Genomic DNA, 24,698 nt, shown 5'->3' with positions numbered 1-24,698 from the left:
GGGCCGACCCAAATACTGAACCATGGGAAAATTGCAGTGAAGTGGAGAGCTAAACTAAGAAGTATCCTGTGCAGTCCTCAACTGCATTGCAAGCCCATCCTCATTAACCATTCTGGCACAGTGTAACAAATGAGGAACAGACCTTTTTTTTTTTTTCTTCTTCATTTTAAAGTGCTTTAAAGATGTCAGAAAATTTCTTGCTGTGGGAGGACTTCAGATCTATATAGTTGAGATGCATATAAGCATACCCTAAATAAATTAAAAGAGAATATATAAGGGGAGGGAAGAATGGAAGCTAGTTGTGAGCATGGTACATTTTCTCACATCCTTCTACTGTTTTCAGTCTGAAAGCTCTGGTGGAAGGATGCAAACAGTGGTCATCCAGTGCACCAAATCTTGGGAAGATCCAGAGAACTGCACCTGCTTTTCCAGGATTCACCAGCTTAGCAGAGATTGGTAAAGGAATTCCCTGAACTTGGTACTCTCATCCCCACTTCCATTCACGTTTCAATGAACCTTTTTCCTGACCTTCAGCTGGTACTTTACAGCAATGTTTTAATTTTGTTTGGTATCTGTTTTTCTTTTATTCTTTGTCAAGTATCCACTTTCTCCTTCTGGATTTTCTTCTTTTTCTCCTCACTGCTTGTGCTTCTCCCTCTGTCAAGCTAACAGACTTCTGTTAATTCTCCTCTAGCTCCATGCTGTCTCTCAGCTCCTTTCCTGAATAATGATGTTTACATGTGCAGCATGCTTACACCTTCACTTGCAAGGAGAAATCCTTAAAATTTTTCTACCTTTTGCTTCTCACTCACAAACACATAAATCTACTCTAGAAGTTACTGAGGTATAGGTTGCCTTTGAAATGCTGTTCTGCAATTAATCCCAAGTGGATGAATGCTTCTCTGATTTCTTTCACTTTGATAGTGTTTCCAGTTACTTCTCTCAGCCTGTCTTCTTTGGAAACAATAGAAGATTTTTTGGGAGTTGATAAATGATGTTTGTGAGGAGAGCAGTTGCATCTTCTGAGGAGAATCTTATTTTGAAGTATATTTCTGAGACAATGAAATTTGCCAGTGAAAATTTTACATTGACACAAAGTGTATTTTCATTTGCTTTCCAGATGATGAGGACAGTGAATGTTTTAATGGAGAGGGCAAAGTGCACCCTTCACCTGTGCACAATCAGTCATACCTCTGCATCCCATTTCAGAAGAATGAAGAATGGGATGGCCCTTCTAGTGATGCCAATGAGGAGTCCACCCCTGTAAACTCTGCTACCAGTACCCCACAGCTGACACCCACCAACAGCCTCAAACGTAGCGGCTCCCACCACAAGCGATGCGAGGTTGCACTGCTTGGCTGTGGAGCAGTGCTGGCTGCTGCAGGCCTGGGTTTTGATCTGTTAGAAGCAGGGAAGTGCCAACTGGTGATTGAGGAAGAGCCAGAGGTGCCCAAGGAAGAGAAGAAGAAGCGTGACAGCATTTTTCAGCGAGCTGGACGCCCGCGCAGGAGCACTAGTCCACCTTCCCGGAAGATCTTCAGGAAGGATGATCCCCTGTTGTTGCTAGGCGAGCCATCCACATCCCTCACCCTTCTTTCCCTGTCTTCCATTTCCGAATGTAATTCCACCCGCTCCCTGCTGCGCTCAGACAGTGATGAGATTGTGGTTTATGAGATGCCTGTCAGCCCAGTGACAGTCAAAGCTCCCTTGCCAGCTATTACAAACCCACTGGTCAATGTCCAGATCGAGAGGTTCAAACAAGACCCCAACCAGTCCCTGACTCCCACACACGTGACGCTCTCTTCCCACACCCAGCAAAGTGGACACAGGCGCACACCTTCTGATGGAGCCATCAAAGGGGGTGGACTGGTTGTCAATGGGTGCCCAACCAGTGGATGCCCTTCCAGTAGCTGTTTAACTGGAGCACTGGGAGCAGGTAGGTTTTCTGCCATCTTCCTTTTCCTCTTCAGAGTAAAGACAGAAGCAGTATAATTACCTGTTGCTTATGCATTTGTTGAGATGGCCAGCCCACAAGAATTGCTTGTGGAGGCTGTCTTTACACAAGTAGCTAACAGAATAATGCGGCGATGGTTTTGGTTCCAGCATCTTCAGATTGCCATAATCTTAAAGATACAGTGTTTGTAAATTCTGAATGAAGACTTTCTGCTTTGAATATGTTTTTCCACTGTATATACAATAAACTAAGATTTGTAGGAACCACTTAGCAGTAACAGCTAACATGTTTTTCCCTCTTCTCTTACATTGTCTGTTTTGGATAGGTGTATTAAAAACACCTAGTCCAAGCAGAGATCCCAGTGAGGTCCCTCGCCTGCCAGACCCCAACCTTGTTTTTCCTCCAACCCCAAGACGATGGAATGCACAGCAGGATCCCACACTGGAAAGACCCAAGACACTGGAGTTCCTACCCCGACCGCGTCCTGCAGCCAGTCGGCAGCGGCTCGATCCCTGGTGGTTTGTGTCACCCAGCAATGCCAAGGGTGAGTCTTCTGCCAACAGTTCAAGTACTGATACTCCAAGCAATCTGGACTCTTGTTTTGCTAGTAGCAGCAGCACTGTAGAAGAGAGACCTGGACTGCCTGCACTGCTTCCTTTCCAGGTGGGTCCTCCTGCAGAGGAGCGGACACTGTTGGACATGGATGCTGAGGGGCAGAGCCAGGACAGCACCATTCCGCTATGCAGAAGTGAACTTAACACACACAAAGCTGCAGCATATGAACTCAAGCAAGAATTCTGGTCTTAATATGAAACCACTGGGGGCAGTGAGCCCCTCTAAATTCAATTCTACTTTTTGCACTGAGAATGCACTTTGAAAACAGATGAGATGGAGGGATGCTACAGAGATGATATGGTGCTGCCTCGGCTGAAGATGTGTTGTCAGCTGCCTGATTTTTGTCTGCATTTGGGTGAAACTTGGCAACTCTGAGCTGCTGACTTTTGCTGTGGGGTTTTCCTGTAGTCTTCCCTGCCCTCTTGTTGCAGTTTGAATCTGCAATGAGCTAAAAGTATCATATCAAAGTCTTTTGTTACTGACCTTGTAGGATTTGGCACCTGGCAGTAAGTATCTTGGTATCCTGGTATTAATCAGTATTTTCAAATAATAGTCAGATATTACACTACAGCAGACATCAGTGTTTGATGTTTTCCCAAGGAATCCAGAACAGAAACAAATAAATATCTGGAGACTACATTCTCTGAAATACATTCAGATCATTAGACAGGCCTGGGAATCATCATACCCCCACTGAAATAGCAGAAGTAGATATCTTAAGACTTGTTTGTCCTCTTTTGCTCATGTGATAGTGTAAGGTGGAACAGATGGCAGGGGAAGGGCATGGCGTCTCCACTGGTGGAGGTCTTTGAGAGCAGGTGAACCAGACTGTTGGAAACAAGTAGGTGTAGTTGATCCTGGCTTCAGGGTAGGTAGGATGAACTTCAGTGAACTCCTGAGGTCCCTCTCAGCCCTATTTATTTTATGACCCTGTGCTTTCAAGATGAAGGCTTATAGTTTAGCTGTTTAGCTTGGGTTTGGTTTTTTTTCCAGACTTTCGTTCCATCAGTCTCTTCTCTTCCCTCCCTGTTTCTCAGGCTCATAGTCAAGTTGACTCAGCTTTGGAAGGGGAGTTAGCAGAAACTTTCTTTAAAGATGTGTTGGCTTGCAGAAGGAAGTAAATTATGTGTTTCCAAATATTTTTCTTTCTATTTTTTTCTCCTTTCTTACACCTTTCAGGAGTGACCAATGAAACCCAAGACAGTTCTTATGCACACTGGTACTTGTTTAAGGCTGTTTTGAAAATGAGGCTTGTTAGTAGTTGGATTGTGCAAACAGGAATCAGAACATCTGGATTCTGTTTTATTTTGTCACTGACTTCACTGTGTGACCCTGGGCAAATAATGTAACCTCTGTGCCTGAATTTCCCCATCTGTAAATAATAGGAATAATACCTACCTCACAAGGGGAGGGGTTGGGACATATATAATAGGTGTAAAGTCCTTTGAGATCTTTGAGTGAAGGGCGTTATAGATATGTAGACCTTTATTCTTGTTCAAATATGTAAACCACTCCTAGATCTGGAGCAAGAACAGACCCCTGTCTGGAAAGAGGAAGTCACACAGATAGGGTGTGCCTGTGCTCAGAGTTTTCTGTACAAAGACTTCAAGTGTGTCTGTGCCACTGCAGGTATGTCTTACTGGCTGTAATGAGAGCTTCAATCTTCCCCAAATTTGGCATTATATATAAGGGATGTGGCCTTTATGTGAGTGTAATAGGGTAGTCTGCTTTATTGCAGGGTACAGCATGTCTGTTCACTGGTTTTGTACAGATCTGTGCTTGTTCTGCTAATCCGCTGATATTTGGTTGCAAAGAAGTCATTTGACAGTGCTGCCAGTGCAGTGCTCAGCCTGTTGGGGCAGTCCAGTCCTGCTGTGAAGGCAGGAGAGCCGAATCCTTCCTGCAGCTGTCAGCACAGTGAACTTGTGTTTTTAGATGTTTGTAACCTGATTTTAAAAACCAGCATGTTTGAGGAAGAACTGTATGTAAGGCTTTTTAGTTCTGTGAGAGGACTGAAACTAGCATGTTCCCATTAGTCAAGAGCACCTTTTTTTCCTCAGAATTACAGTATGTTTTGTTTTGAAAGGTCACATATTTCTTGCTTATCACATTCCATGGAAAATGCTTAATAGCAGGGTTACTTTCTGCTGCCTGTTAAATGCTCCAGAGCTAGCCTTAATGGTGCTACACTAGATGTTGAAGCTGGAGAGACTGTTGACTGTTTAGACGAGGTATTATGATAAGGCAAGATGGGATTCAGATACGTAAAGAAAACATTTCTGACTATTTTGTTAAATTTAGACCTTTGGCATTATTGATTTCTTAAGCATCCTTTTGCTTTCCATTTCTGAAAACTCAGTTTGTGACCCAGACACTAGCAAAAAGGCAAAACTCATCCAAAAGTTTACTAATTTTGATTGTGCTATAAATCAACCTTATTGCAATCTCAGTAAGAGGCGGTGTCAGAGGCATTTGAAAGAAGGACATGAAAATAATTTATTTTTCATAGTCTTCCTTATAATTTTAAAACATCTGGAACAAAACTGGATCAGCTGTTCTGAAATGTTATGTTTTCTATCCAAAAGGTATCATTATAAATGTCATAGAGAGTATCATCTGCTCTGCAAAGGCATCCCCTGGAATAGCTCCATTTGAACAGAAATCTTTCAAATCCATTTACTTGCATGAAATGGGAGGACATCTTTCTAGGTCACACTATATAACTGATATAACTCAGCCTGCTAAACTTTGTAATATCTGGCCAGTTGATTTCACCAAATGAACTTTTAAGGTTTCTGTCACGTTCCCGGGAAAGAGAAATGTAAAGGCAAGTTTTTCAGTCACCTCTTGTACTTAGGAAAGTTGAGAACAAAGAATTAATCTGTTGCCCTTCTCCCCCTGTTATGTAATCACTTGGTGAAGGTGGTATGTAGCTGAACTTTGAGAAGTACTTTGGTCCAAAGAGTATCTTCCCTAATGCCAAGTGGACATTGCTACATCAAAAAGCTTGGTAGGATGGATGACAAGAGTCAAGGATCCCGGTCAGGGTTACCAAACTAGATACTGTTATTATAAAGCTGCCAGACAGACTAGTTAGAAGTATACTGGTTGGTATGTGTTTGTCTTGTGGTTTTTATTTGGGTTTTTTTTAACCTTTCTTTGATGCAATTATCATCATTGACTCTAGCATGTGAGTTATCTGAGAAAGTCTTTGAGCACGCACCTGTAACTGTCTTCCAGGGGCCAGCCTGAGGTATCAGGAAAGAGGAGTCAGTTGTGAAAACAAGGCTGCTGATGTCACTAGGTGGTGGGGGATTCTCAGGCAGGCAGGGAGGGGGCTCTCAAGACTTGTCAGATATTTTACCTTACGTACTCCAAAAGCTTTTGCAGCCAGTGTCCTGAGACCCAGAGGCTGTGTGCATGTTTAAGCTAGGTCAAAACCTCTCTCTATATCCTCTGTCCCCTCCTGGCTTGAATTCTCTGCTTTCTTAATCTGTTGGGGTTTTTTCTTCTCAGCTGTGGGAGCTGAGGTCCTCCAAATCTCCAAAGCAGGGGTTGACTTTATTCCACTAGACAGTGAGAGGTATGAGCCCGTCAGCTCAGAAATATTTTTTTCCTGCTGGTTGCTAGTAGTTCCATTTGTCAGGGAAACAAAAATCTCAGAATATTGGTCATTGGCTTACCTTTATAGTAGTATTCTTGAGGAAGATGGTGAAAATCTTACTTTAAAAAAATTATAACAAATGTTAGGTTGTTTCCTAAATGTCTGAATAAGTTGCATTTTTGTTTTGTCTGAGAAAATGAAAAAAAGAAAGCATGAAAGTCACTGAGCAGTCTAAAACAATGACAAAAGAATGGAGAAAACTGTGTTTGAATACAAGCCTTACAAAGAGGAAGTGGCAGTTTTTTAACTGATAGTAATAATGAGATTGTAGCTGAGAGAAATACTTGTGGTTTCAAAATATATTTGTATTTTTGTTTAGTCAGCTGGCAGTGTGTATCACTAATTTATGTAATTGATGTGCTGATTTAGGAAATGAAATAGAAAGAAGTTTGTCAGGCCTTCAAAGTATGCTATCCTTGTAGCCTGTTTAGTTTTCCTGTAATTGGAATATAATATGGATACTGGGAGGAAGGCACAGACATAGCAACCACTGCAAAAAAGGACAATTTTTTGGATGAATTTCTACTGGCTTCATATAAATTGAGTATGGGACAAGTAGAGAGAAAAAAGCTTTTGTGTCAAAACTAAGGTGATTAAATAATTACGGATTCTTTTCTAATACTGTGTGTCTTAATCTCCTCTCAATCAGTTTTAGAGGTGCAAATGTACCTTTTTATACATATTTTCCCTCCAGTTTATTACTGCAATGCATTGATATTTAGTATGAGGCAGGGAACTTTGGTGAAAATACTCTTTTTGTAGTAGTTTTCTAACAAAATGAGTATTTTTAAAGTGAATTTTTGTTATTGATGGGGAAAGACCTGTTCTGGTTTGGCATGGTTTTATGATGAAATATTTTTCTGTACCTCTAGGAATGGGAGTAGTTGCCTTCCTCTTCATAGCATGCTGTTATCTTGAGACATTGTGGACAATACTGCATAGAGATGTAACTTCAATAACTCACAAAACTGGATACCTCTCATCTTGTTGAAGGTGAGGCAGTAATGGTCAAGTAAAGAAAGGTCTTTGCCTTTGGAGTGTTTTGTTCAATAAAACATGTAGGAAACCTCCAACCTTGAGTCACCTTTCTATCTTGAGATTAATTTTTATTTAAAACCTAATTCATCCCCGTGGGATGAATATGGGACCTGGAGTCTCATTGGATGTATGGAATCAAAACTTCTCCTACATCCCAAAATTCAGTGATAGCCTGTTATTTTTACAAGTAATTTTAAGCTAATGTAAATAGGTTTGTTTCTTTCTGGTTTTTGAAATGTTTCTCCTTGGAAAACGTGCTTCTGGCTTTCTAACCTTTTACATGCACTTTGGAGATACTCTCAAGAACTCTTACCAACCCTATGTGTGATTTAAGTTCTTTTCAACTTTTTTTTTTTTTTTTTTTGGTATGAAAAAGGACATTTACATTTGAAAAGATTTGTGATCCTTACCCTGTCACTGAACAACAGTTTCTTAGCTTCCATGTTTAGAACTTATTTAAGACTACAATTTGGGTAAAACTGGACATTAAAAGTGAGGGGATAGACATGTGTTAAAACATATTTGCAAACAAGCAATAAATACAGCAAATACAACAACTAAAATACACTGTTAAAGAGCATAACATTCAGACTTCATGAATCTTTGGTTGATGATATAATTAAGGTATCTATAGGGAAAAATGCCTTCTTATGTTTTTTCTTAATTTTACTGTTTTGATAGTAGAATACAGTGGTTTGCACAGCCAGCTAATATGGTAGCTAGCTGGACAGAAAGGATCTTTAACCAAATCTGCTTTTTTTTCCCCTCTTATTTTCAATCCAGGTTTTGGTTTAAATGTTTTTGTGTCTTTTTTTGGTGTTTAACAATCAATATAGTCTTAAGAAATACTTATTGTTGTTAATCTCACTTTCACAGTTTCATTAGGCATTATGGACATGAATCTGTGGCTTATTCTGGTGCTCCTTCTATTGAATGCATTAGTAGAAAGTCATGCTGCAGTTAAAATGTGCATTTGCTTTTGGTTTTTCCCATGCTTGGCTTTTTTTAAACAGTTTTGCCGCTGGTCAGAGATGAACACAACTTCTGAAATTCCCTACGTCAACTTTTTTTTTACGTTGGAAGTAGTCACTCCCAGGCTAGGAAGTGTGTGCTTGATTAACAAATAGCTTGCCACTGGTGACTGGGTAGTGGGTCTGATGTAGATACTGGAATTATTATTGTTCCTTTCTAACAAGGACCTCCCATTTTTTGTAACTGGAAATTCTTCAGCACTTCCTCAACATTTTGGCTATTTTGAGAACATTTAGAGAAATACTTTTTAGCTCCTTTTGTACATAGTGAAAAATCTTGCTTTTTCTAATCAGGAACATAATTTTCCTACTGAGAATGGCTCCTCGAGCTCTGTGGTTTTCTTTGTTAGTTTTCTGTTTGGGGAAATTGTTTATTTTGGGTTTGGTTTTTAAGCCTCTCAATTATATATGTGTGTTAGGTGCATCCTTGTATGCCAAGGTGCCTTCCATCTCACATATCTCCTTACTGGGGCCTGGGTTGGTTTTTTGGAGTGACCTCCTAGTTGTAGCTTTCAGTATTTTCAGGCCAAATACCATCATTGGAAACCTTTTGTGTCATCCCATTTACCCTCCTGTGCTGAGCCATGTACTATCAATGCCTCTCCCTATTTCTCCACTGGGGTTTTGGCCCCATCCCATCTTTATTGGTTATTTATTCTTGTTGCCATAGTAACAAGTGCGAGGCAGAATATCATACACATTTCAGATGTGCTTTGACCTAAAAGATTTCCATGCTACAAGCATAGGATACAACTGAGGGAAGTGGAGGTTGGCAGGAAATAACACAGTGAAATTATCTTCTTAATGTAAGTCAGAGGACAGAGGAATTCTAGCTACCTGGTAAACTGTCGGCATCATAGTTACGTTGGATCCTAAAGAAGAATTTGAGGAATGTACAGTTACTTAATTTGATAGAATGATTTGGGTTGGAAGGCACCTTAAATGTCATGTAGTTCCAGTGCCCCTGCTATGGACAGGGACGCTTTCCAGGTTACTCAAAGCCCCATCCAACTTACCCAGTTTCTGGTTGGTTTGTTTTGTTTTACCCTGAACTACCTCATCTGTAGAGATAGAATGGGCAGAAAGTCTAAGTTTTGGTAAGAATTGCTCTAAGTATTTAAGGTTGCAATGAGATGGGAAGGCAGAGGCAAACTTGTATTTGGCTCTTTGACATGCAAATTCCTGATGCAAAAGTAAAACCAGCTGTTAAGATTATACTTGCTTTATACTTTATTTATGTCTCCAAAATAAACGATAAAGGACAAAGTGGGGCATTTTCTTGATAGTTTCTAACTTGTGGAAGGGTTGATTGTCCAGAGTCAAAAAGGTGGAGATTTCATATTGGTCACTACTGCTTTTAGAAGTGATAGTCTCTTTTTTCAAAGCAGTTTGTTGTTTTTTTTTTTTTTAATAATTTAATGTGCTCTTAAAGTGGAGCTGTGCATGATCCTTGTATTTGCAGTATTGTTTTCCTAGTGTATCAGCTCCTAATGCAGTCCTTACTGTATCTGAATGCTAATAATGTGCAGACAGCCCAACAGAACTAATATTAAGAAACTATGACACATTTTTAGTGTGCAATATGGTGGATTTATTAACCCAGTTTGAAGTGGGCTACTGTTAGATCTGTTGTTGATGGGTCAGATGGATGCACAGCTAGGAAAAGGGGGCTTAGAACAAATCTGCAGGAGCAATGCCAAAGTAGTATTTGCTTAAAATAAGCAATTTGAAAAATAAGCATGGAGGGTGGCAGGGGGGAGGGCCTTAATTAATCAGAAATACATCTATCAGATGTTGTCCATGCTCAAACTTTAAGTTGCCAGGATAGCTAGTGAGAATCTACATTGTGTTCAGTATGGCTGAAACCTCAACATTAAGACAAGAATAATTAATTTTATATATGCTATTTCAGACTGATAACACTGTCTCCCATTCTATCTTGATTGTTTCAATTCAGCATTTTTTCAAGAACAGTTGTTGAGGTTGGATAAAACTGGCCTTCTGCTCTTGGAGAGGCATATAGTTCTGAGAGAGAAGAAACATGGCTGTAGCCATGTCCTGATCTTTTGTGTCTTGTGATCTTAGCTGGAGAGGTTATAGTTGTGCAGCAGGACATGCTGGTGTTGTTCCAAGCTTCATTAATAAGAATGCCTCCAACAGCAGTTAAGTTACAGAACAAACCAACAAACCTGGCCTCTGATTACTGTTTGGCATAGCTCAGTTGCTTACTGAGCTCCTTGAGTCTGACTATATCTGGAGGTGAACAGAGCTTCTTCCTTGAATTCTGCTGGAATTTGTGAATGTGGCCACTTCTCATCTGGGGTAATTTGTTTTCTCCCAGGCTCAGTCAATGTCACAGAATCAATTGTCACCCTCAACTTACTGCCCAGATACTCATAGTAGGCTTGTTCTTCTGTCTTGCATGCTTTAGTGAGCAGCTCTTACAATGGCAACAGGGTTAGCATTTGTATCTGAGCAGAGCAGCTAATATCTCTGATCTGACTTTTCACACTGCATCTCAAGCAGTTGTTACTCCATCAGTTCTGCCATTGCTCTATTTTCAAGGTTATCTTGACAACTATAATATCCAGACTGTAAAGAATATAGCCACAAGAAAAAAATAATAGGTTTAAAAGAAAGAATATTCAGGAGTGTTTGCCATCTGAACTGGTTGAATTTGGCCAGTGCTCTTGGCAGAGAGTAGGATCCATTCTTTTGCAACATATATCTCTCTGGGGAATGGTTTGGTTTGAACTGCAGAATTTACCTAGATTCACATAAAGTCCATGGGCACTAGTGCCCATTACGTTTGGCAGTTATAAGAAGATACTGCATAAACCCAAGAGCAGCTAGTAATAAAAGTTTGCATTTAGGGTAATTAACTTTCAAGTTAAAAGGGAAGAAGCCTCAATTCAGAAAGCTCTTCATCACATACTTAAATATCACTGAAATCAGTGGAATGTATTTGTGGGTCAAAATGCACAAGACCCCAGCTGAGCAAAGCTCTTTTAGTCTGAATTGGGGGATTGTTGTGTAGAAACTGAAGGACCGGGTTCTTACCTTGATTGTCAGAGTAAGAGGTCAATTAACCTGAGGAACAAGTTCCTCAACAAGCCCCTGGGTAAATGCTGTTCGATTGCTGACTCTTGTGGCCTTTCCATGGCTTCATATGCCATGCCTGTTTGACTGCTACTTCTAACCATAACCAGGGTAAGCTTTGAGAATGTTTTCTGACATGGGGTAAAGAGCTTCTGCATTAGCAGATTGCTAGCTGTAAAGGGGCAGTAAGTGGTGACTAGGGGCTGTGTGTGCAAATGGCAGTTTAACCTGAGGCCTATTCTCAAGTGTTTCTTCTCATTTTGCAAATGCATCCCTCCAGGCTGGTGGACAGACCTGACAAGCTCAGCAGTGATCAACATCCGCCATTTTTACTAGAGTTCTAGGATTCTTGTCTATCAGCTGTTGGCACAGCACACTGTGCTGCTATATTTGATTTCTTTGTCATAAATTCAGGACAAGCTGGAAATATCTGAGATATTTTGCCTGACTTAAGTTGAGAGGCTTATATGGAGTGAGCAGGCAACAGTGGTGGAAAAATCAGGGAAAATACCTGTGCTTTTAACAATGTCTTTTCTGTGGCTTTGAAAGTCCAAGAATTTCTCAGCCAGAGAATGTATTTCCTCCTTCTTTTTATAAGCTACTTCTTTCTTTTGCCTTATTAATTGTGAATCTGCTCCTGCTTCTATTTCAAGCCAGATGCAAAAATTGGTGACCTGACTTTCCTAGGTACAGTGTTGTGAATCTGAATAACCAGGTGAGTAGATTTCTCTAGTGTAAGATCATGCCCCCATGTCTGATCCTTTGAGATATGGAATAGTTCCTGCTTGTGCTGAAATCACTGTGTAGAGGGTGTTGGGTACTTCATAAGGAACTCCAGACTCTGTAGGACTGGGATTCATCTTACAGCTTGAGTATTTCAGTCTGGTTTTGGAGACCTCTGTATGTCTTCTCTTCTGTTTATGGTGTTCAAAAGTCTGTTGCTATGGAAGTAGCACCTGAAGGTATGTTTTGCCCGAAGAACCTGCAATGAAGCGGTTACATTACCAAATGACAGTGTACCCCAGAATTGAGTAAAATGACAGAGGCCACCAAGTTTTTCTTGTTTGTGTGATGAAATGTTGTCATATTAAGTGATTTGTTGGAGCCTTCCTTTAACTTCTGTAAAGCAGTAAGCTTAGAGGAAAAGAAGATTGCATTTTTAAAAAGCTTTATTTGTGACCTGGACTTGTTGCCTCTGACCCTCTTGGGCTTAAATAGTTAAATTATATTAATGTCCAGTTTGTTTCACTGTAGGTAACACATCAACTGAATACTCTCGTGCATAATCTACTGTATCTTTCCTCTGTTCTGTGTCAATGTATTATGTGTATTTGGATTACAGTTCTTTTTGTATTAAATTATTTTATGTTATAGAACAATATTTAAGTGAAGCAAAGAGCTAATGGAAGTTGTTGATGTTTTGGGATTTCTTTTCTCTTTGCTCTTTTTTTGGATGTACTGTAAATTGTAAACCAAGGATGCCAAGCAGGCTTGGTTCAATGGCTAAAATTATTGTATTACAGTGTAATGCTGATCTAGGCCTTGTCTCAACACTAGAGCACACAGACTTGAATAAAACTGTTATAAAAGCAATTGTCTTCAGGCCTTGAGTTCTTTGGTTTGTGCTCCAAATATTTTCAAGCAGGTATTTAGAATAGCAGTGGCATTACCTTGCTATGGGGATTTCAGAATTTTTCCCAATACAACAAGAAGTTTATTTTTCTTCACTAGGTACCTCAGTCCTGATCGGCTAGTCCAGCTCTGGGTTCTCCATAGGGCTTTTGAAATGTTTTTGTGAAAACTCAGTATAGTGCAGGTCTTGGCACATAGTACTTGTCTGCTAAGCCCCTTCTGGCTTTTCTCTGAACCAAAGAATTAATTGCATACCATTTTTATTAAGGCTAATATTTCTGTTCTGTTAGCTTGAGGTTTTTCAACTCTTTATTTAATATCCTTACTAGAATATGAATCTAAATGGTTGGATATGGAGCTTATGCAGTAACATGTTTTGTGCATGGTGACATTTAACAGATGGTTTAAATTCACTTGTGATGCTGTGCCTTTGTCCCTGCCACATCATTCAGTGAGACAAAGGTGCATGAACAAGGATCTTGCCAAGCTGTTTTCATCTGCTGTCGGTGTGAAAGCCAGAACAACATGGTTTTGATTCCCAGGTTGTGTATTTGAATCCTAGATTATACTTTTGGTTTTTTCTGCCACAAAACCATAATTTCACGTTTCTCTGTTTTAAGAAATGTAGCTGTATGGATGAAGGACTATGTACTACAAGTACTTAAATTTCGTAATTTCCTTTGAAAAAAGATTCTTTTTCTAATGCAGGTACATGCAAGAAATCCTTCACCGTTCCAACAGATGCAGAGGCTGAACAATGCATAGGTAGGCTACCTTGAGCCATATATTTCATTCAGAATGCTGTAGTGCTGTGTTTTGTGATAAACTAGGAGAACAGTGAACAGACTGTCAATTAAATTTGTTAGAAATAATAGCATGCAAGATGAATTGCTTTTTCACTTGCTTTAACAAAAGGTCTCTTACAGTGTTTTGTTTTTCAAGCTATTTTTCACTCTTCCCCAAATCTGGAGTGTCTCAAACTGAAACAAATACTTCTACCTCCTGTAATGTTCTGCAAAGTAGCATTATGTCTTAAAAGATTCAGATTTTCTGGCTGAATTTACTCACCTGTCACAATGACAAGGTTACCCTAATGTTCAAGGTGGCCTCATCAGCAACAGAAATCTACATGCATCGCAATTTCTGCCAGCAGCTGCAGCCTCTGCAGAACATGGCAGGAGCACAAAGTACTGGGTTAGAAGAGGAAAATAAAATAGCAGTTTTCTAAGCAGAGAAATCTCCTAGCAGAGAAGGAACATCTTAAATGAAAACTGGCAGAGTCAGCACCATGCAGAGCAAAGACACCAGCAGATGCTTTAGGCTGAGCAACTTGAGTTTTTCATTGTTTGATGTGTTGGTAGGGGTTGGGTGTACAAGTTCTACTGTGACAGTGCAAATCATATGTGGCCTTTAGCTCTGAATGTGCTCAGGTGAGGAAATCACCATGTATTACATTATATTCAGATGGCACATGCTGAAATAGTAAGTGCAAGTGGTGCTCTGAAAGTCCGTAGCATACCTTGATAAAACTTTTAGTGGACTTCCAAGGCTATGCAGATTAAGGGCGAAGAGGAAAGACTTTCCTCTATCGTGCAGCTCATATAATTTGATTAATCTGCTATTTCTAGTGAAATTTTGACATTCTTAATCCTTCTGACATGGAAGTAAAAGGAGAAGATGTCCTACTAAAGCTAGGCTTAACAAGAGCTTAATTACATGTAACATGAAAAGTTTCTAGGCATATTGCTATCAGGCTTAAACAGACTAAGCTCTTGAAAATAATCTGGAGGGAACATTACAATAACAAACATCAGAATCTTTTAACAAGGATTAACAAGCTTTGTCTTCATGCTTGGGCATAATGGACACTGCAGTTTGCTTTGGCAGGGAAAGAAAATGATTGTAACTAAGGGTGAACAAAGCTGTAGCGTTTTCAAGTTGACTTCAGCATGCTTTGTGCCTCTTTGCTGCTTCATCTGAAATCTTATTAAATGGCATGTGATTTACTTGCTGTTAAGTCCTCATTAATTTAACAATGAACAAATCTGAGTGGAATGAAAAGAGGCAGGATCAACTGATAGCACTCTGACACAGAGTGGAACAGAACCATAATCGCTTTACTAAATATAACCAAAGTCTGTACACTTCATGCCTGCAAAATTTGCTCTGAATTTTATTATTTTCTCCCCAGATCATGCTTCAAAAATCACAAGTTTTGAATTTGTTTTTAAAAAAGCATGAATGGGGTACCTGTCACAGATTGCAGCCAGTGTTAACAGAACCAGCTCTCGTGGATGTGAATGTTGTACACCATCATGTTCTCCAATGGGGCCCTGAGACAGTAGTTGGAGAACTGCTCATTGTACAAAGAGCTTACTATTTCTGCAGCAGTCTGGAATTTTTGCTTTGGGTGATCTTCCTGCAATTGCATCTGGTTATTCACTTTTGCTACAGGTCTTGCAGGCCTTATTTAGAACTAAGAGAAACTTCTAAGCAGGTGCACTGTAAAGGAGAACTTCTTTGACTGGAGCTGCTCTGTAAGGGAAGATGAACTGGAGCAAAGGGTGACTGTAGGGCAGTGGCCTCCTGGATACAGTCCCAAGTCAAGGTAAGCAGAGCAGGTCAGGTGACAGTAACTGGGGCCAGTCCAGTGATCATCAGGCAAGTCTGTAGAGATAAGGCAGGTCCAAGGTCAAGCTAGGAAGGCAGAAAGGAGCCTGGGTGAGCAAGGTACTGGTCAAGTGTAGCCATAATCATAATTTAGCTGAGGGAAGGATTTTGTGACTGCTTGGTCAAGGGAGGAGGCTATGATGAGGTTTCTCATAGCTCTTGTCCCAGCCACAGCCACACAGCTGTATCTGAGCTGACCATGAGCCCAGGCAGCCAAACTGTAGAAGGGGCTGTTGGATACTTACTGGGGCAGGCCTATTCAATGACAAAATCCACTGAAGTTCATTATTATCTTTTTCTAGTTCTGCAGTTCAGCATTGTAATCAAGTGTAGTTAGAGAATTAGAGGAGGGCCCAGGAGATTTCACCACCAGTGGGGGTTTCAGAAACTCAGCTTTTGCTGAGTCTTGTGGAGGAAAGAGCTCCTGCAGCCTCAGTACTTCATATCTTCAGTACAAACAGCTGAGATTCTCTGCTGGCCTTCTCCTCCTCCATGCAATTTTCTGTCTTTATAATCCAATCTCCTTTTCTGCAATCACATGTCTTTCTCTGGAGCAATCTGTCATAACCATGTTTGCCAACTGGGTTCTCACCTGCATTCAATTCTGACATTAGGACCACACTTCTTGCATCCACATGTCACTCTTCAGGGTTAGCCTGAAGTCTTTTTCCCTTCGCATGTATTGATTATTACAAATTACATGCTGGTAGGACTTCCTCACCAGTTATACACAACCTTTCAGCAGTACTATTTCACACAATGTCCTTCACTGTCCCCCTGCCTACATACATGGGTAAGGAATCAATATTATCAGATCTAAATTCTGAAATGGCATCACAGCCATTTAGTCTGTAGGGTTCCTCAATTTACACAGCTATCAGAAAAACAGATGTCTAAGTCTCAATCACAAATTCTTTCCCATCCACCTAAAGTTGGAACAGATTTTTAAAAAATTGCCATTGGACAACTGAAAATGTCTGGTGGAGTGTAGGAATTTGCTGCAACAACCTGCTCTTTAAGCAAGTCCTTTCTGGACTTGAATCTACACAGTCTTGAAGATGTAAGTGCTACCTCTCAGCACTTATCTCTCAGGAACAACAGGACTTTTGGAACTAGGGAGAGTCAAGCATAAACTTCTATGAGAGCCTTTGAGCAACAATAATGTTAAGTATTGCATAAGCCACAGCTGAGGGTGTTGGAAGCTGTTTTCCTTTCCTCATCTAAACTGTGCAGTGGGTGGCTAACTGCAAGATTGCGCACAAGCTAAGAACAGAGCTTTGGAACCATGTAGCTAAGGGAATCTGGGGCCTGACCAGCTCTGTGCAAATCCTGTTGTGTCTCATACTACAAAAAATTCCTCTCAAGCTGCATGGCACATCCAGACTGCCTAATTTTGATGCAGTGCTTCTGACCTTGGGCTCCATCTCAGACAGGAAGTCTTAACCTTGTGTCACACCCTTTTTAAACTTTTTATTCTCCAAAGGTTTTGGCGTGCATCAGGATGTTGCCTCTACATAATGTGAATAACACCAGCTGAGAGGAAATGCCCCTGCGCGATATCCCCATCAGCCTCTCTCTTGTGACTGAAGTACTATGCCAGCCATTACTTGAAGTGCCACGGGCCTAATCTTGTAATTCAAACTGCCGTTTTCTTTGCCAATGGGTCTGCTTCAGTTTGCTGATATTGGCTGCTGTGATCTGCCATAGGAAAGCAGACTCAAGCTAGGAGCTCTTAGAGCTGACTGAGCACTTGGATTCATCTTCTCAATGTGTTTCCTATATGGCTCATTACACCCCTTCTTTAGCTACTTCTAGAATGGGGATATTTACTATATACATATATCTCCATAGGCTGCAGTGCACAATATAAAAGATTTTTTTATGTACTCTGTGCATAGGAGTAAATGTGATTTAGATTACACAAGGCTCTCACCTTTCTTCAGTTTTGTCTTATCTAAGGCAAATATTTGCTAAAATCAACCAAGATGATAGTTTAGTGTGTCTCTTGATGGGTAGTTAAAACAGCAGCTGTTTGGGTTTGTGTCCTGGGATGACTGTGCATATGGGGAGGGAAACCTCTCTGCTGGCAGCTGGAAGGTTCTGTGGGTACTACCTGTGTCTACCTTTATACCCAGGTACCTGGTGGACATGTCTAAGCTTTTCAATTCTGGCAGAGGAACAGAAAAACAGCAGGACTTGTCCAGAAATGTTTGGTAACCCTGGAGCAGAGTCCTTATCTTAATTACCCTTCTCTAGCCAGAGATGAGTCAGAAGCACACAAATTCTTGGCATTCTGCTCTGTGTCAGTCTGTCACCAGTCTCCTGTCCCTCAAAGACCTCATTTATCTGCGCTTATAGTTGGGTCCCTACCTTTGGCTTTTAATACAGCTCAGTGGAAGTTCCATATATTTGTTCAGTGATAGGCATGAACAAGGTATTCATCTAGGTCCTGGCATCAAACTGGAGTTTGAGTGACATATAAATTCAGAGTTATAAGGATAGACAAAACACATGGGTTTGAACATGAAAGGTGTGCAAGATTCTTCACCAGCTATGCTAAAGTGTGGATTAATTTTATCCTCATGACATGCTGGGAAAAGTCAACACTTCATCTCCCTGAAAGACACCATATGGCGTGGCTAGTTTTCTTCCTTTCTAGAAAGAAGGGTTTTGGCAAATACAGTGCTGCTGCAGCTGGGAACAGTGCTTAAAATAACACCAAGGTTCCAGCTCAGATTGGTAGCCTTTGGCAGCTGCACTATGTATTGCCAGGAAGAAACTGTTTGCATCCTCAAACTGCAGAGGATGTTCCTACTGGTGCAGAAATATTATTCATTGCTAAATGCTTTGTGCTGTGACAGGGTGGTAGGGAAGTGTATTTATCATAAAAAAAAGCAACCCAAGGTATAGACAGCAAGTTCATGCTGCTGTGAGGCTGGATGACTCAGAATGTGATGGTCTGTGTCCTGCTTAAGAACTTGAAGGACAAAACTTGCTGCAATGACTGTTTCATTCCAGCACTTTAATGCCTGAGAAAGTTTACCACATCTGCATCTCAGTGCTATGCTGTGACAGGCCAAAAGTAAAAGTTTCTTTTATTGCATGAGCATTGGACAACAGCATAAAGAAACATTGCTCAGAGAGGTCATTGGATTTGATTTGCTACAGGTCCTGTGGTAGCCAGCAGCCAACAGTCCTATGCTGTGGAGATTTTCATTCCCCTTATCAGTCACAGCACAGAAGCCACTAACACACTCAAGGCCTGTTGTACACCTGAAGGAATTCTGGCACTACAAGCAGGGCATTGCACAGACCTGCTCCCAGCCCAGCTGTGCAATGGCTTGGCAATCCATGGTTAGCACACATACTCCTCAGTTTTCCTTCTTGTGAGAAAAGGGCTCCTGCTCACTCCCAGGAGGCTCATGAGGACAGACACCTCCTTGCAGGAGTAGAGGACATTTTGTACGAAGCCCTTCCCTTTGCTGGTAGATGGATTGGAGCTGGTTGGTTTCAATTATAGCTGATTAGATGCTCTTTTTGATGCTAGCTGCCTCTCTCCCAGGCAGAACAGGAGGACAGTACCCAGAAAGGCTGAGGCACCTGTTCCAGGGCTGAAAGCTTCTCGTCTCCAAGACTGTAGATTAACTCCCAACAGCAGCACAATGTGGACGTGAGCAGCACCTTACATAACCATTCGGGAGCTTGTATTGGCAGACCTGGGAACACGTGTACTTTCTTTCCTGTTTTATTGTTTCAGTTATATTCCTTGCCCCAGTTCCTCATCTTTAAGAGTACTGAGCCCTTTTTTAAAAATAGATTGCCTGTTGCCTGTTTCTTGTATGATTACTAGGCAAGAAGCAGTGGTGATGTGGCACACTTGTGCCAGTTCAGAGCAGATGAAGGGGAAGTGGGAAGAATCACACCAGCGCTGACAAGTCACAAGGGTCCCCATGGGGATGTCACAATTCCCTTTCCATTCAACACCCCTTGTCACTCATCCAAGATAGCTGGCAAAAAAAGCAAGGCTGTGCTCAGGGTGTTAGGCCACGCAGCTCTCAGAGGATCTGGGCAGGACAATGATCATCACTCTGGACACTGTGTGGGGTGAGGGAGCAGTTTGGGCTCTTCAAAGGGCACATATCTCCATCCGGGCAGATAAGGGCTCGGAATATAAACATGCCTGTGTCCCTGATGTCTCTGGCTGATAGAGGACTTGCTGATTGTTTTCCTGTCAGGCTCCACATGCCTCTTTGGCAGCTGAAAGATTAAAGGGCTTCTGTGGGTGGAAAGGAAAACATCCAGAGCTCCCATCTGGGTTCTGCAGCCTGAACCACACTGAAGCAGAGCCCTGCAGGGAAGAGATGATGCTATAAAGGATCTGTGGGATGGATTAGCTGAGCTCTGTCAGGCTGGATGGGGAGCTGTGGGTCTGTGGGAAGCAGGTGTGCTCTAGGTTCCTGTACCTTGCTGCCCTCCCCTTGTCCGGCACGCTGCTTGTGCAGAAACCGCATTTCACCGAGGGCTTGAATTTTACAGTAGGCATTCAGTGACTTGGCAGCATGCTGTTAGTGCCTTCAAAAGCTGCAAAATGACAGCTTTCTCAGGAGCCCCTGGGCTTTTTGTGTTTTTTGCCAAGCAGCCTTACACATAAGTCAGGAGTGAGTCGTCAGATATAAGGATGCCTGCACATCTCCAGGTCTGCTGAGCACCATGAAACCCTGTCTCCTGTTGCTAACTCTGGGAGCAACGACCCTCATATACCCTTCCTTTCCTCCTGCTGCCATTCTGTTTCCCAATTCCCACCTGATCCTCTTGGATGCGTTTCCAGAGCCTCATCTGCCAGCACTCAATTTTGCAGCTTATGTAGCTGTGCCTTTTCCTGTATTTTTGACTGGATGAGATACTGATTGCTGTAGAGCACATCTATTTCTAGCAGAGCTGACTTTTTGGATTTATAGGTGCCAACCACAGGCTAGTAACAAGGTACAAAATAATAATCAAGGTGAGTGTATGACCATCACAGAACAACAGCCTCTGCAGCTGCTTGTATTTGATTCTGTAATGGCTTCTCAGATTTTTTTCTTCATTTTCTGTCTATCAAGGCTCATCAACCATTTGTCATTTTTGTCCCAGGTACATGCTAAGGCTTGTGCTGATTTTATCTGGCAGTGAACATCATGATTGAAGTGCAAATTATGCGCTTTCACCTCCCCAAAATGTCTTCCTGGCACTTCTGGTTTCTGTAAGTTATACAATGGCTAAATTACTCCAGTGAACTGTGAATTGTGTCTTCCACATCTAGTAGGTGGTTAGAGCTATAGCACATCTAAAAAACAACAATTTTTACTTTCTCTATATTCAAGGAGGGAGACAGATAAGTGAAGTGCTAGTACGCACAAGCACAAGGTAGGGCCTCTGACTCTGCAAGGCCGTGCAGCACATCCTCACTCCTGGCCTTGGGTGCAAGAGCTGGTGGAAGCAAAGCAAAGCCACATATTGAAGGATGAGAGGTAACTGAGGTGCTGAGGCAGGACAGCTGAGAGGCAGCAGTAAGGACATGAAACCACAGCAGCGCACGGCTGTGACCTCCTTTCTGGCTGTGTGGCCTGAGGATAACAGCACTTTGCAGCTACACAGAGTAATTGTGGGGCGGACATTTCTACATGTTCGTTCCCTTTCTTTTAACTGCATTAGCGGGGCAATCATCATCACCTCGCTATATTTCTTATTAGAATTGCTTTCCTAACACCCACTACAGATGTCTCTGGCTGCAATTTAAATGAGTGCATGAAACAGCCAAAAAGAAGGATGTCTTGGTTTGAGAGACAGGTGTCTGCCAAGGAAGGCAGGAACCTCCCTTGGAATGCAAAAAATATGACCCCCTTCCCTCCAAATTATTATAACTTTGCAATTACGGGGCTTTTAGGCAACAACAGGAGAAAAGGAATAACAGTTCTTTATTAGTATGTATGGCAAGGCAAACAAACAACTACAAACAGACCCAGACCCAGAACCCCAAGCTCAGCCGTCTCTCGGCCGCAGGCGCTTCCCGTGCGCTGCAGTTCCGGTCACGGCCGGCAGGGGCGCTGCTGGCTCCGGGCAGGGCAGCGCGGGGGCGCTGATTCACCCGCGCCTGCAGGGGGGCGCTGTGGCACGAGCCCAGCCGCGTCCCCCTCACGTCGTAATGGCCGGCGGGCTGGGTGGTGGAGCGGGCTGTAGGAGGAGCTTGGGAGCAGCCGCTGGAACGGCAGGACCAACAGACCCCAGCGTAGCAAGAGAAATGTATCAGAAACCCCACAGCTGTGGCAGGAGCTGCCGGGCGTCCTGGCAGGCAGGGGGTGCAGAGTTCCAGTGTAGCGAAAAAACCCGGAGCAGTGGCAGAGAAAGGTCAGGGCTGGGCGGTGGCAGCCGAAAGCAGCTGAGATGGCTCTTGAAAGCAGCCAGGAGAGGCTCCTTCAGAAAGGTTTTCCCCTGAGGCACCCGAGCAAATGGTGAGGGTCCTTTCCAGTGGGGTAGGGTGCTAATAAGGTCCCAGTTCAATGGCTGCTCCTACAAGCAAAGGCACAGTGAGGAAGAAGCAGTGCCGGGCTGGGCTCTGGCGGTGGCAGTGAAATCTCCCCACAGTAAGCAACAGCTCGGCCGTTCTCTAATGCCGACAGTGAGAGAGCGGGCCCCGCACTCCCCGGCCAAAATCTCATGGTATCTCTGCCCTTCCAAAGAGAAAACTGCCCAGGTAAGAGAGTGGCCAGCTGCACCCTTCCCTCACCTTGGCCATTTCTTTTATCTCTTTAAGTATCGATAGTTATTGTCTCTTAGCGACAAATGGGAGAAAATTAACCCCCGACCTGCCCCCAAAAAGAAAAAAAGGGACAAATCCTAACCCTCAACGGAGGAAAGACTTATAAGAAGGATGAGTTGAGGATGGAGAAGGGAAGAAGGAGATTGGTAAAATTGACCATTTACGTTTTAAAAGTGGTGTGATTAAGGGGCACAGGAAGTGTGGACCACCTTTTTTTGAGTGCACTTACTACCTTAAATCCAGGTCTTCATGGATCATTCAACAGTTTAGAAACTGAGGCAAAAGGAGGTTTGAAAAAATCTTTGCAGATAAGTAAGGTCTAAGCAGAACTGGAAGTAGACCCTAGGAATCCTGCCTCTTAATTCCCTTCTCTGGCCGCAGCTCTCTTCCTGAGTTTTCTGCAAGTGTTTTTCACTGTAGGTGTACATTAGCTTGCTCTCTTGAACAATTGCATTCAGCTCTTAGCAAGGATAATAATATTAATACAAAATGTCTGGATGTCTCTAGAGGTCTACAAGGAAGCACAAGATGCCCTAATAAGAGCAGCACTAACAGGAAAGAGATGAATGCAGCACAAGAATGAGCCTTTTAATGGCCCATTAAGAAGAAAAATTACATACAGAAGTTGAGGCTATTTTTTTGTTTTGATAATTGTTTCCTAAGAATATGTTGCATTCTATGCAGAGGATCAGTCAAATGTTTTGTTGTGAGTTTTGCAGACTTTAGCTAGGAAAGGAAGGTTATTGGTGTGTGAATGTAGAATAGTAAAGCATTTCTCTTGGTCAAAACTTAAAACACACAGTGAATGTCAGCATCCCTCTGCAGTGGTGTATGTCACACAAAGTGTAGGATGTATAGGGAGAGAATATAGAAAGTCTAAAGCTTTGCTGGGGAAAAATTGTCTTTTTTTTTTTTAGTGCCCTCCAGGAGGCCACCTATATGCCTCTCATCCTCTTCCTGCTACAGGATAGCCTTTTGTTTGATGAGATCTTGATAAACCTGGGCTCAAAGTGTCCTTTTAGGGGCAGGGAGAAGAAGTCCTTCAGTGTATGCTGGGTACTTCTTACAGTAGTATGTTGTGCTGATATCCTGGGTCAGCACTCAGAACCTCTTCTGAATAAGCAATACTTTCAATAACTTAGGTAGAACTAGTGAGATTGGACACTCTGGGAGGTAAGGAGCTATCTAGCTGGGCATCTCAAATGCCCATTGCAAATATAGGCTGGACACATATTTTACTTGAGAACATCTTCCTTCCTGAGGATTTCATGTGGTTGTGATCAGAGCTGTATAAAGGGCTAAGTAGGAAACACCAGCCTTTGAGGGGAGGGGAAAAGTGTGCAGATGTAAAATCTCTAAGGTGCAGAAAAGGTGAGGAATCAATGACATGAGGTTTGGTGAAACTAACTGTGATTGAATGTTTTGACCCCATGCAATATTTGCCACTTGCAGTGCCTTGTCCCATATACAGGCCATGGAATTATTCACCGGTATTTCAGAATACAGTTTCTATGAAAGATGCCTCCTAATTAAAGCTGTATTGATTCAAAGAAAAGGAATAAATATTGCATTACATGAAAGAGGGAAAGGAAATGCTGGTTGAGAATCAGGACCTCAGAAAAGGATTTGAGGCTGGAAATAGAGTTACCTGTGGATTAACATCAAATGCTAACATAAAAACAAACATGGCAAAATAACTTTTGGTGGAGAAAGGAACAGAACTTTCCTCATAACTAAAGGAAGAAAAGTCCTGGTGCTGTCTCTACCCCTTAGGACCCAGCATAGCAACTAAAGGATGTGAATGATACAGGAGACATGAAGTCCCAAGCTGTCATTGTGTGTTAATGTCCTCCTCTGAGGGGGAAATGAGTGAGGGGACAGGAGCCCAGGGAACTAGAGGTGCTTTTGCCTTTGTGCATAGAATATCCTGGAGCTCTTACCCTGGGAGTTTGATGCTCTTCCACTCATTTCACTTTGTGAAGTACCAGGTGTTCCTAACAGCTACTTGGTGCTGATTTCTTAGTCCCATTTGATGACCCTCTGATTGGCATTGTGGACTGAATACATATTTCTCATACCCAGTCTTTGCTGTTCTAGCTCCAGTGGCAGACAAGGAAAGGAAAGTAATTTCTGATCTCCCCTAAAGGTAGGTGTTACAGATGACATACTCTCCTGTACAGGTAAGAAGAAGCAAGT

At 42.1% G+C, this 24,698-nt stretch overlaps 1 protein-coding gene across 6 annotated transcripts in view; it reads left to right on the top strand.

The window, feature by feature from the left end:
• MAP3K9 (mitogen-activated protein kinase kinase kinase 9) overlaps positions 1 to 12,994 on the top strand; it is a 72,811-nt gene extending 59,817 nt beyond the window's left edge. For 5 of the 6 annotated variants that reach the window (XM_064713716.1, XM_064713717.1, XM_064713715.1 and 2 more), the window contains 3 exons: positions 344 to 456; positions 1,121 to 1,936; positions 2,280 to 12,994. In XM_064713716.1, coding sequence (XP_064569786.1) covers positions 344 to 456; positions 1,121 to 1,936; positions 2,280 to 2,761 — 1,411 coding nt within the window. In that variant the 3' untranslated portion in view covers positions 2,762 to 12,994. The remainder of the gene's footprint in view (positions 1 to 343; positions 457 to 1,120; positions 1,937 to 2,279) is intronic. The other variant, XR_010440397.1, reaches the window with a different exon arrangement.
• The last annotated feature ends 11,704 nt before the right edge of the window (positions 12,995 to 24,698 follow it).

The sequence above is a fragment of the Zonotrichia leucophrys genome, chromosome 5 (genome assembly GCF_028769735.1).
Source record: "Zonotrichia leucophrys gambelii isolate GWCS_2022_RI chromosome 5, RI_Zleu_2.0, whole genome shotgun sequence".
Taxonomy (NCBI): Eukaryota; Metazoa; Chordata; class Aves; order Passeriformes; family Passerellidae; genus Zonotrichia; species Zonotrichia leucophrys.
The sequence above is the reverse complement of the archived record's forward strand: the minus strand, read 5'-3'. Positions and strand labels throughout refer to the sequence as shown.